Below are 13,239 nucleotides of genomic sequence, written 5' to 3'. Positions count from 1 at the left end.
CTCAGGTAAACGTGCACTTTTCCAAAGGGCACTGTGAAGGAATACCAGAGCGGCATTTTAAATTATGGTTCAATAGACTAGTGCACCTCTCAAACCCTGGAAAACACAGGGCAGCCATTTTAGTACTTCTGGGAAAACTGATTTTCAGTGATATAATTGGAAAGCACTACTTAGTGATAGTAATATCCTTACCATTTTTAGAAATCAGAATTCAAATATAAAATATTTCATGTTAGCATCTTTTCCATTTTACCTCCTCATTTCAACATTAAAATGGAATTATCTTCACGTCAGAGACACCTCCTTTGCAGCTGGGTGTGTCGATGGTTCTGATTATATTTTTATGTCTCTAAATATGACCTGAGAGCCCAAATTAAAAACAAAGCTCAAGCTGCACCTTTGCAAACACAGACATGTTCACTAATACTATCTGAAAACATACAAGTGTAGTGAGTCTTTGTTCACTTACTGTATTATTGCCACTTCCTACAGAATGACATCCAGCAGTACTACTGGCACATGGCACCTTCTCTGAGTCAGGCTGCCTTTTGTAATCCAAGCCACTGATAAAATGCTTTAAGTCGATTAGTGAGATACAGGGTTCTTTTGAGTTACGCCAGTGGCTGTTTAAGAGCAGAAATGTTTTACAAAAAACAGAGGCAAGTGTTTTACATTAAATCTTATAAAACTGTACATAATAATAGTCTACAACATGAAAATGGCCATTAAACTGTTGTAATAGTTATGAAATGTAGTAAATATAACAATTCTACTGTTTAATATATTTATCATATTAATCACTGGATTCATACAGTTGTGTTTGTATATTCAGTGGCACTGTAAACAGTTGTTGGAAAACATACATTAACTCTTAACCCATTAGAAGTTATTAGAGTACTTTTTCATCCAAAAAGTCAAAATGTATATCAGTGTCTCACCGACTTAAAAAAATAGGCTTGTAATATTTTGACATTTTCTAAAAGAGTAGCAATCAAGATGAGGCATAACAGAGGATGTTCTAGATTTCAGATTGTTTACATTTACACCTACCATGATACAAAATTTTAAACATTAAATGTAATTAAATAATACACAGTTTATGAAACAGAGTTGATTTCAGAGATCCACAATGCACAAAATCTAGTTCCCAATAATTTCTATCTCTGGAACCTTTATGGAAAACTTAAGTCAGTTTCTCTTTAACATCACATAGGCAAAGCAAATTTGAACCAAATTATCGTTTTTCCCTTCTGTACACAGAGCTGCATTCAAGTGGATAAAACATTATTCTGTTTATTTGTGTATCCTGTTGCTGGACATTCATCCAATAAGCCTTGAGCATATGCTTAAGTATCTGGTAATGGCATTTTGTGGGGCAGGGAAACTCACTATCTATATTCCTCAGTAAACAAAGTGTTTCTAATTTTTTCCATATTTAAGGCAACTATACTGATATATTAGACACACCATATGCTTTTATGTTACTTACTAGAATCTAAACAGTAAGAGTGAAAAGAAGTTTCAAACATGCTTTGATCTCCTTGACCACTTAGGAATTTCATCAAGCTGGTAGAGAGCACTTCACTTTGACATGGTTTACAACTTTAGACAGAGCTTGTTAGCTGTTGACTAGAAGAATAAAGTATGTATTGGCTTGAATTTGAAGACTGACCATTCTTATAATTTATCAGAAAAGTTAAACAAAACCAGCCAGTCAAATTCCAGTGAATGAAATTGAGAAAAACAGTAACACACACATACACGATTTCTGTGTTTTCAATTATTTCTACCCCATAACTTAGGCTACTCAGACCCTTCTCATCATTCCCTCTGTATCCTGGGTGGGCTTTGTCAAAGGCTATCTTCAGACATTGTAAGTGATGACACTTGATACCTGCCAACTCCAGCATATCCTTTAATATTTATTCTAACATACCACATAAACTAGAGAGCCACTTAATTTTGTTTTCTGTTGGGTAAGGCTGTAGGTATAAATGACAGTGAACAGAAATGCTTGCGCAGTGGCTGCAAGGCAGTACAGCTACAGCGGACAATGCCACAGAACTGCTAGTGCTGTTAAAATAACAAGCGAGGAACTCAAGGCTGGGTTGCTCCCTTTTCCAGTTACACTGTGTTTAGAGGATGACTTGACAGTGCTTGTGGTGGTTGTGGTGTCAATCTTTTTCACAGTTGGTTTTGGTTCATTTCTGTTTTCTGGGTGGGTTTTCTTGTCCTTGAGTATATCTGCAAACATGAAAGTAAATGTCAGATTAATCGCACATCTTTTCAATAGTGCCTTTAAATTCTGTTGGTTGTGGGACCATGTTGTATGCTAGTCTGAATTACTGAACTATGTATGGAGAGCAATGAGGCACTTGTATTAATATTTCAGTTGGACCCCGCGTGGCCACTGGGTCCTCAGTACCCACTGTTCGCTCAACAAGTCTTCTCTGGCTGGCCTGCTCTACTTCTCTACCTGTAGACACGACCTGAGCGGAATAATGCATATTCTGTGTTGCAGTGGCTGGTCTCAGAACCTGGTTTTCTCTCACAAAAAACCACCTTCAGTTTCACCTGGGATAGGAACCAGCTCATGCTTTAAAACATGATGTTGGGATTGAGTGATTTTGTAACATGCCCCAATGAAACACCCATCAAGTTGCTGAGCTGCTGCAGGAGGAGACTGGAGAACATAGTGGCTTAATGTAACAGTCAACTCCTGGCTTCTTCACACTACTCTTAACTTTAAAGCAACTTGCAACCCTTGATATGGTAAGACAACTTGGCAAGAAAGATTGCTGACACGAGGAAATACATAGGTATCTCATATGCCTTGTTCAGCAACATGGGCAAAAAAAGTGGCTACAAAGAGAAAATGCTTCAATTTTTGTTTAATGGTTTTTCCTAGCGAGTACAAGGACCTTTTTTTGTTTAAAGTATGGAACAATATCACTGGGATTTTTTTTTCTCCCTCCAGATGTATTTTGAGGCAATTCAGGGCGTCTTTTATATAAAGGACTAGATTAATGAGAAAGTAGTAGTAGTCCTTTATTGCAAAACCATGGATTTTTACAAATGAGAAAATGACTGATAAGGATCTCCAGTTATCTTGACGTTCTCAAGCTATTTGCACGTATTGCTGAGATCATCTTGCCCTTGAACCCTCTCATTGGCATTGGGGGGGGCGGGGATTACTATTTAATCTGATCATGGCATGATTATTTTAGTCAATCTGTAAAAGCATACCCAAATGCTTGGCAAGAAACAAATTCCCACCTGGAAGAATTTATAAATTAACAATAATTGTTCTGGTCTGAGCTTAAAAGATTTGTGATACTAATGAATGCAGTGCACATACACAGGGAAGCAAAAGGCATAGATTTGTAATGCAGATTAAAAAACAGTCCAATCTTAAAATAAAAACTCTGAATCACAGAAGCAAGTTCCTGGCAGAAGCTGGAAAGATGGAAAGTATTCCAGAAATGCAAATGCAATCTGAGATCATTGTCTGCATGTCAGTAGTTCTGAACAACCATCAATAAACTCACTTGATAATAAAAATGAGCTATTGTATTGGGAAAGCACACATTGTTCTTTTGCCAGTATAAACTGTAAAAGAAATGCAATGAATTCCTCCGTTTTATCATCATATCAACATTAATCCCAGGAGGAACCTGTGATTGCTAGAGCTAACCCAAGGGTGACTGCAGAGAAGGGACGCTGGCTGGCAAGGTAAATGGTGAGAAAAGGGTCGTCTGCCCCTGCGCTCAAAATTCATTATGGCAAAATGCAGACATAGCTCCTCTTCAATTCCAACTTGCAATGTAGCTAACAAAAAGGAGGGGGAGAAAAAGTATGCTCTAAATGTTTAGAAAATATCAGTATTCTGAGGACACTTAAAGAAAAATGCACAACCTTCAGACTGTCATTAAAGTAAATTAAGAATAAATCATGGAAATAGGTGTGTTCTGACACTGCCTAGACTCCTTTCCATCACTGTCATTCTCCTTTTCGGCTGCAGTAAAGGACTATTTCTCTGCTGCCTCTTATATCATCCCAGCCTGCTGACTTCAGCTCTCTGGGGGCAGCTGATTAAATTAAGACCTCACTCAGGTAAATCTATTCCCCTCTTTCAGTTGGCCATGTCCAGCATTGTAACTTGATTGGCCTCTATAAATTGGGAAGACTGAAATGTATTAATTCGTTTATTTTCTTAATATTGACTTAACCAAAAATCTAAGGTAAGATTTAATGCTATCAGAGAGGCTGTTGGTTTTTAAAAGCTTTCCTCTCAGTGACTGCTTAATGCACTACATAACAAGCATTAAATAATACATTAGAAAATTCTGCCTTTATCCTTTCCATGGGAAGGACTACATTCTGAATTCTCTCTCTGTCTTTACAGCAGAGTATTTTCTGATGCTATTCATGGCCAATTCTAATTTAGGATTTAATTGTGCAAAACTGGCATTTTATTTAAAATGCTCTGTTTTCTCTCTTCTTAAAAATAAATAAAAATAGCCTCAGTCCGAATTCACTTCAAGATCTTCTTCAATCCTATATTTAGTTTTTAAGGCACAAATTTCAGCAGTGTAAAGATTTCATGTTTTATTCCAGTTTCCTCAGACTTCCTGTTGCTTACTCACTCCAGGGTTTTGGCTGAGAGACTCTGAGTTAAATGAGTTTTTCCTCTTAAATCTTTTTCTCAGAGTCAGAGATGGTTGTTTTCAGTCTACTACTGACATTCAAAAGGCAAAAAGGTAGTGAGCATGCTAAAAAAAAAAAAAAAAGCATCAGCGTGAAGACTAGCACAGAGATGAAACTCCAGTCTCAACAAAGCAAACCCCAGATGTTCAAGACCCATGAATCAAGCCCCAGGATCATGACTTCATAAAACCAACCAAACCAACCCCGTTCTCGTATTTACCTTCTGCATTTTAAAGGCTTTATAATTCCCAATTAAAAGCTTTCTCCATCGCTAGAAACTTTCTTCCCATCATCACTCCCTATCTCCTTTCCAGAAATGGAGTTGTTAAAATCTTTTAAGACTTCAGCTCCCTCAGGCTGGCACATGTGATGGCCTTTTGGACACTGGCATCTGAATATGGTTCTACACTGTTTATTTATCACTGCATCACAATGGCGATAGGGCCACTGTAACAGCTACTGTGCTGTTCCCTTATCCAGGCTTCCAGTGTGAATATTCAAATCTTGCCGAAAGGCGTACTTAGTGAAGGCAGCTGACTGCAAAAGCAGCCTTCCTGAACAGCCTTTTGGGACTCTTGCTGAGGACAAGGTCTGTCGGGGTCAGTGGAGATGGCTCAGAGTCCCTCTAGGCCCTGTAATTACTGTGGGCGTGGAGAACAGCTCAGTTAGTCCAGGGGACTGAGTCCACTTCCTTACATAAACTTTAATCCGTGCTAACTGCTGTTAAATTCACATCTTGACAACATAAACAAAGAACAAAACAAAAATTGCTTGACCTCGATGTTCAGAGCATTTAGGATTTTCTTCACCTCAAAGATCTAACCGCAGATTGCTACCCAGTAATGCACATGCCGCTCAGATGGCACTGAACTTCTCATAAATACCTACATGGATCAATACTACACCTCAGAGAGACTAGCTGGGATAAAAGGGAGAGTCAAAACTGGCACTGTCATCTAATTTAGGAACAGGAAACATCCTTTATAGTAAGGGCTAAGCACATCTTTCAAACACATTTGGCAGGTCACACATTGACTCATAGAATGATTTGGGTGGGAAGAGACCTTCAAAGGCCTTCAAGTTCTACCCCCTCCCCCCCCCCCCCCCCCGAAAGGAGCAGGGACATCTCCCACCAGATCAGGTTGCTCAGAGCCCCGTCCAACCTGGCCTTGAATGTTTCCAGGGATGGGGCATCCACTACCTCTCTGGGCAACCTGGGCCAGTGTTCCATCACCCTAATTGCAAAAAATTTATTCCTTATATTTAGTCTAAATCCACCCTCTTTCAGATTAAAACCATTACTCCTTGTCCTATCGCAACAAAGGCCCTGCTAAAACGTCTCTCCCCATCTTTCCTGTAGGCCTCCTTTAGGTACTGGAAGGTTGCTGTAAGGTCTCCCCGGAGCCTCCTCTTCTCCAGGCTGCACAGCCCCAACTCTCTCAGCCTGTCCTCACAGGAGAAGTGCTCCAGCCCTCATCATCTTTGTGGCCTCCTCTGGACTCACTCCAACAGGTGCACTTCCTTCTTATGTTGGGGGCTCCAGAACTGGACACAGCACTGCAGGGGGGGGTCTCACCAGAGTGGAGTAGAGGGGGAGAACCACCTCCCTCAACCTGCTGGCCACGCTCCTTTTGACACAGCCTGGGGAACGATTGGCCTTGTAGGCTGCAAGCACGCGTTGCCAGCTCACGTCCAGAATGTCAGACAGAGCCAGTAATGATACAGAGGAAAAACTATGCAATTATTACTTTTTTTTTTAGGTTATTACCAGGTTATGTGACACAAGTTCAAGCCATATTGGCACCCCAGCTCTTAGTTCCCCCTCCCTAGCCTAAATGATTTGCAGTTTGCTACTGGAAGGGATTATCAAAGATTTAAATATTTATCGGTGTACTTGCATGCTACTGCTCTCTATTGAACAGCATCAACAAGGTCTGCTTAAATGTCTCTTGAGGTTTCCTGTTGTCCTGCCAAGGGATGAACAAGCTTAGCTACCTAACAGAATTCCCTTTGTATTTTTGTCTTTCTCTTGAACTGACTTGCACTCAGTCCTTTCTCTGTGACTGCAAATGATCAGTGTGACAGGGAGTCCTTCCCTGCAAAGACTTGCCAGTGCCACTGAACCCCCCTCATCTCCTGAGTCACGCTCAACACTGTCCCCACTGAGATGAAGGGTAAATGCAAAGACTGCCTGGACAGCCTGCTGCTGCTACGCACAGAAAGGAAGAGAAAGTATTTCTGCAGCAAAGGAAAAAGGCAGGAAGGGCAGGGCAGTTGAATGGGTTGTTCTCATGTTGAGGGAAGCTGCATTAGTTTTGGGGAAGCCTGTGTTTGAGCTGCCCCAGCGCCTTTCAGATCCAGCCCTTGTTCCCCTTCACCTCTGATGGCTGAGCAGAGAGAGCACTGGCAGACCAGTGCAAACACAAGGCGCTCACACTTGCAGCAGCAATGTGCTTGTGCCTCAACCCCTGTTCCTCAGGCAGTATACTGGTGATTAACCAACAGCCATGGTGCCTGCATACATCTACAGCTACAGATCGTCACACCAGACTAGTGTACAACCCCGTGAGGAAACTCTGAATAAGAACAAACCAGAGATTTGTCAGACTAGTCCTGCAAATGTTAATTACAGCAGCCCGGTTTGTAATGGAGTGGGGCACTGACAGCAGAGAATCGATGCTCATCAGTCCACCGTGCCCACAACAAGGTGGACATTTTGAACATGTTTCCATCGGTTTTACACCATGAGCTGCCACCGCAGCCCCCAACTCACCAAATAAAACCAGAACATAGGGAGAACTTTCAACCTAGCTATTTGGGGAGAGACTGGGAGTGGGGAGAAAAGAAAGGGAGATTGTTTATTTTTGCTTTCATGCATTAATTACATGAAGTCAGACCTGTCCATGTCTTCCTAGACTTTCACACAGACACTGTTCTCTGAAAAGACAGAATGTCAGCATCTGCAATAGCAAATTAGAGCCTTGGTCTTCAATGCCTCATCGTGGTTGTAATGATACTCATAATGCAGGTCTAAAGTGAACTGGTCAGTGCCTACGTTTACTCTCCACATTGTAGCTCAGTTGCTTGATAAATTTCATTTTGATCACAGGCTTGGTTTTGGCTGACAGCTTCATAAGAAAATTAAAGCTAGGTGCAACTTGGTGGAACAAGCTCTTAAATTACAGTAGATGCTGCAGTGTTATTATTAGCTTTTTATCACCTCTGGTAGCACAAGCTGAAATTACTTTTACATATTCAAAGGAAGGAGCTCTGAAATTGCAAAACAATGCTGTCGCCATAAAATGTACCAACGATTTCCAAATAATATATTATCCTGATATTAAGACCAGCACTAATTATTTCCAGTTACAGCTACAGGAGACAAATGGAAACAGGAATGCTGTGGAAACAGGAATGTGAGAACTCCCAAAGTGTGATGAAGTTGTGATGCAATTCTCCAAATTCTGGAGTCTTACTGTCCACTATATAACACCAGTCAGTAAAAGGCAGGCGTAATCTATCCCTTCTGGAGCCAGAAGAAGGGAATAATTAACAGCTCTGCAGCCTCCCATGTACGTACTGTTCTACCCCTTTCTATTTCAGCCTGAGAATATGGTGTCCATATAAGCCTTTTCCCCATGCACCTTCTTATGGCCTTAGGAGGAAAAAATCTTTAACCAGAAAAGAGAACTACAGGAATTACAACCAAATAGGTCATTCTCCTCACTTAACTACTAAGTTGCATTAGATTTAGGCCAGCCTCCCCAGAAGACTCATGGGACAAGATTATGAGGATTAACTGATGTGTTCCGTTTTTGTTCTGCAATCTTTCCATTTCTCTTTTTTAAGGAGTGTGTGACTGAAGAGAAGTTGGCCTTGGGGGGGCCACTCATAAATTGGGACTAGGATTATCTATGCCCAGTTTGCAATTCTGCATTAAACTCTGTGTGATCTTTGGCAGATCACTTCTCCCTGTAGGCCAGCGAGAGACCTACTTTATTTCCTACACATTTTGCGCATTCTGGATATAAATTCTTCAGCCTGAGAAGAACCATACCCACTCTCCTCAATAAATAACATTGGCTGGAACTTTCAGGAACTACTGTTATAAAAAAAGTCAAATACAACAAAGAAAAAATGCAACAAAGAAAAGTCAGGAACAACTGTGAGACAATTTGAGATGTCAGGTGCCTGGAAGTCACGCTTAAATGAAATGGCAACTCCATTCCCAGTCTTTTGTCTATACAGATTTGCATATAATACGTATATGTATAGAGGGAGAGAATAGGGCATTATCTCAGCCATCCTCTAAGGAAACCTGTCACTGTATTTGTTTGGCTCTTGATATACGGCTGCCATAGCAAACTCTGCATGACTTTCATGAGCCTCAATAAACTTGTATTAGTTCTGAGGGCTAAAAAGTAAACCCACACGTATAACTGCCTCAGCTCCTGCCATGGTAAATGTCAAGATAGAACAATCCATCTTTTCCTTGGGAAGAAATAACCTAACCTAACAAACCTCGTGTGATTCAGCAACAGTTCCATTAATCAGTCAGTCATTTGCAATAAAAGGTTTTGTCATTTTGTTTATATTTATATGGACTTGCTCAAATGCAGACAAGCTGAAAGTATCAGCTTAAAACATGCCAAACATCTTTTACATTTCCTGGAAACATCTGTTTTTAGTCTAGTCCTAGGCACATGTTTGTGGTTACATGTTTAAGCTTGTTTAGTTTGCCAGATACCCCGTACGTACTGCAGCACAGCTGAGATGATATCCTGAAGCACAGCATGGAAGTATCTGTAAAACACGATGTTCCCAGTAAATCTGTTGAACTTGCGTTGTAACTTTCTTGTAATGAAAGAAACAACTAAAAAGCTCTGCAACAGCCTTCTGCCGTCACTGTATGGTGCAATTAATTAGTTAAGCTTAGAAATTCTGTACATGCCTCGCTGGTAATATCCAGAAGACTGAGAGCGATCCTGATACCACATGCCTCACATGCTCACAACTCCTATTAAACTTAATGGGAGTTTGGGGGACGCGAGGAATGCAGGATTGACCTTTATGGTTAGAGATGAATGCGTGCTCTAGACTTCAAAGATTAGGTGCCCCTGCCAGTCTGGAGCGTGCAAGCGATCAGCACGCCAAGTGCCGAAGGCATCTGCTAAATATCACGCCACAGCTCTAAGCTGTAATTAAGAAAAATATAAACTGGCTCAAGGAAGAAAAATATTGGTAATAATTGAAAATGCTTGGCTGCTGCTTTTGTCCTGATGATCTCATTAGTTTTGGTTACAGAAACAGTTCTCACACTGGCTGACGTGGGGCATGCTTTGTTTGTGCTCTCATTCTACCCACATCTTTCCCAGTTAACTTTTATTGCTCAATACAAAGGTCAAGTCAAAGGCTTAATTAAATTGTATACGGGGAAACTATAAACTTATTTTGGAAGGGAGTACAAAAACATTTAAAGCCATCCCAGCTCCTCTCCCCTAGATACTCCTTAATTTCTCAAGCAGAAAAAGAGCCTGTGTTGTTGGCACTCTTTCCCTTAAGGGGAAACTGCACCTTTCCTTGCTTGAAAATTTACATGTTACAAATAGCCAGCCTTTTCATAAACTGCTTATTGTATTTGCAATTGACATTTGGAACCAGGATTTTAATTTAGTTCTGCAGTTCTGAACAGACAAAGCTCCATTTTGCAAAAAGACTGGATATGATCTTATGCTAGCAGCAATGTAAGTTCAACTTCCAAGCAAGGATTTGAACTTCATCTGCTTAACTTTAAACAGAGATTGTACCACCAAAATAAACACTCAACCACCTGCTTGAAGTTAGGCATACGTCTCTCAGCCCTGAGGCCTGAAATTGAAAAGCAGCATCTCTCTCTCAGCTGAAAAACCTCACAGGTCGTACATAAGCACCATTTACAGATTCTCCACGCCATAAGAAGAAAATGACATAGCTTGAGAGGAAGGTCAGGTTTGAGTACACTAGCAACACCAGTCCCCGAGAAATTCTAGGCTTCCATGTGATGAGTTAGCTGCCAGCGTCGAGCGGTTTTGGACCACCGAGATTCTCAAAGCTCTGGTTCAGCTGCTGCCTAGCCCTAGGGGCATAACAGTTCTCTCGATCCCTCAATTTTCATCTCCAAAAAAGCCTTACACTGTTTACATTTCTGCAGCTGACAGCGCGCACAAGCCCCAGGGAGCTGTGAGCTGCACGGCCCTTGGGGCACTGTGATGAAGGTGGCGGGTGGTCTGCAGGGCTCCTCTCCTCTGCCAGACCTCAGCGTAGGCTTGCAGGTTCCCACCAAACGCTTAGAGAGCAGTCATCTGCCAGTTAGGGCAGCAGGGAAAATGCACACCAATGACAGACAGTATCTAAGTTCAAATCCTTCCTGTGGCTGATTTAGAAAGGGTGCTTGAACCCGGGTCTCTCCTGCCCTATCCAGTCAGAAAAGGTGTGCAGAGACGGGCGTGTCTCAGGCTGAAGCAGGCTCTGCAAGGTTGCTACACGCTCTAACTACCTGGGTCTACCCTGAGACCAAACTGGCCCAAAACACCCTGGAAAAAACGACTCAAATTAAGTAACAGGGCCTCAGCAAAAAGAGAAGAAACAACAGAAACTGGTCTATGCCACTGAGCGAGGTCTATTGTGCCTGCACACGGAAACGCCCGCAAGGGTCAGGGAGACGGATTGCTATCTGATTAGGAAGCCCTACTCTCACATTTTAGCATAAGCAGGTGTCACGTCTGTAAGGCAGGAGAAAATAACCCTCAGAAGAGTTCCACTCCCACCAAAGGGCTCCATGACCCAGGGCAGAGGCCTTTTAGCTCACAGTGGCCTTTACGAGGCAGGGTGCATTCAACACGTACACCTCAAGCAGCCCAACTAAATCCCTGAATATCACAGCCACTAACAAGGCATCAACTTCCAGCATGGCAGACACAGAAAAACAATCACAGTCATCTCTAAGACATCTGAAAGGTTCTTTTCACCTTGCAAATGTGCTGCTCTCATCATTCCTCACTCTTTAAAAGCCAGTTGAATTCTTCCCATTGCTCCCTAAGAAACATGGGCAGACGTGATTCCTGCTGCAAGATTTTGAAGTCACAGTTTTTGAAGATCCCAATGGCGGCAGCGAGGATTTAAAATGTTTCCTGTATTTCTGTCATTTATTGAGCACGGATAGAACCTTATGCTAAAAATCTTTTAAAGAGGTTCTAATAGGATATAATAATAATTGATGTCTAATTATAGAAGGAACATTGAAATAACTTCAATCCACATATCATCTGATTTCTTTTAATCTAGATCACAAAAAGGATTAGTTGTAATGCCAAAGGATAGTTCTAGGCCTTAGATCAATCAGTAAAAAATATTTGTTTATTGAATCTTTTCAGTGTTTCATTTCAGTCAGAACTGAAATCAAAAGAAACTGTGGCAAGATATTATCCTGGATTAATCATTTTTGACTTAATATCAAGAGCAGTAAAGGAAAACATCACAGCCTTCAGCTCTGGTATGGGAAGTTTAAATTAGTCTTTTCTCCTGCTCTAGTTTGGCAACGGTTCAGCATGCATATCCTCTATTTCACATTGCTGGGTTTATCCGGCCAACCAGAACTCCAGCTCTATCACAGCTGACAGTTATTGACGGAGAGGATGATTAGAGCCATCACTCTACTGAGTATCTGCAGCAAGAAGAACATGCCTCACGTGAAAATACCAAATGGCTTAAAAGCATTATCTTATTAGTAGCATGCAGTGAAACTGATGAACTCTTATCACATTCAGCAGGATGACGAATTCCCAAATCAACACAAACGGAAAGGAGATATACAACCAGGGGTAAAAAATAAACTTTTCTAATAAAATGCCTTACAAAATGAAGCACTATCCATTAGCATATGCAGAAGACTATCTTCAGTCAGCGTTCAGGCTGTGGAGCAAATTAAAGGAAGAAAATTCCTGTTCGGAGCTGGCAATGATCCCATTCCCCAGTTCTCTTCTGGGAGGGTATGAGCTGCTCCTTCCAGCTTTCATGGGAGACATCTACACCAAAACCACCGGGATTCAATTTAGCCAGTCTGCTAACACTGTGGTACATAACAGACTGAGGGCCATAAGTTTTTCCCCGTTTTTCAGGGTAACAACACCGCTAAACTTTACATCGGCCAGGGTTCTCCCACTTCCCTATGTGGGAAAAACACTTCTGGCCATAGCACACACATTGGATGAAAACCCCTTGAGGTATTAACTCCGTCATGAGAATGATAACATCATGTTGGAGGTAATGAATATCGCACTGTAACTCAAAGGTCTGCAACTTTCAGCTGGCTTCTCTACACTGATGTGCTCAAGCTTGACTGCCAGGTGAGAGCAGCGACAAAGCCAGTGTAGTCCCCAAAGCCCTTCGCCAGGCACCTGCAGTGCCTCTCCAAGGTATCGTGCCGAGGGTGGCGATTCAGCTTTAAGGAGGAAGAAGTTTGAGAGCATGAAAGCAGCAGTGTGTTGCTGCAAT

At 41.6% G+C, this 13,239-nt stretch overlaps 1 protein-coding gene across 2 annotated transcripts in view; it reads right to left on the bottom strand.

Annotated features, from left to right (window-relative positions):
• Nucleotides 1–624: 624 nt before the first annotated feature.
• LOC104485111 (glypican-5) overlaps nucleotides 625–13,239 on the bottom strand; it is a 369,428-nt gene continuing 356,813 nt past the window's right edge. For both annotated transcript variants that reach the window (XM_086754808.1, XM_086754807.1), the window contains one exon: nucleotides 625–2,244. In XM_086754808.1, coding sequence (XP_086610934.1) covers nucleotides 2,042–2,244 — 203 coding nt within the window. In that variant the 3' untranslated portion in view covers nucleotides 625–2,041. The remainder of the gene's footprint in view (nucleotides 2,245–13,239) is intronic.

This window comes from Chlamydotis macqueenii, chromosome 9, assembly GCF_036417535.1.
Source record: "Chlamydotis macqueenii isolate bChlMac1 chromosome 9, bChlMac1.mat, whole genome shotgun sequence".
Lineage (NCBI taxonomy): Eukaryota > Metazoa > Chordata > Aves > Otidiformes > Otididae > Chlamydotis > Chlamydotis macqueenii.
Note: the sequence above shows the minus strand (reverse complement) of the source record. Positions and strands in the feature narration are given on the sequence as shown.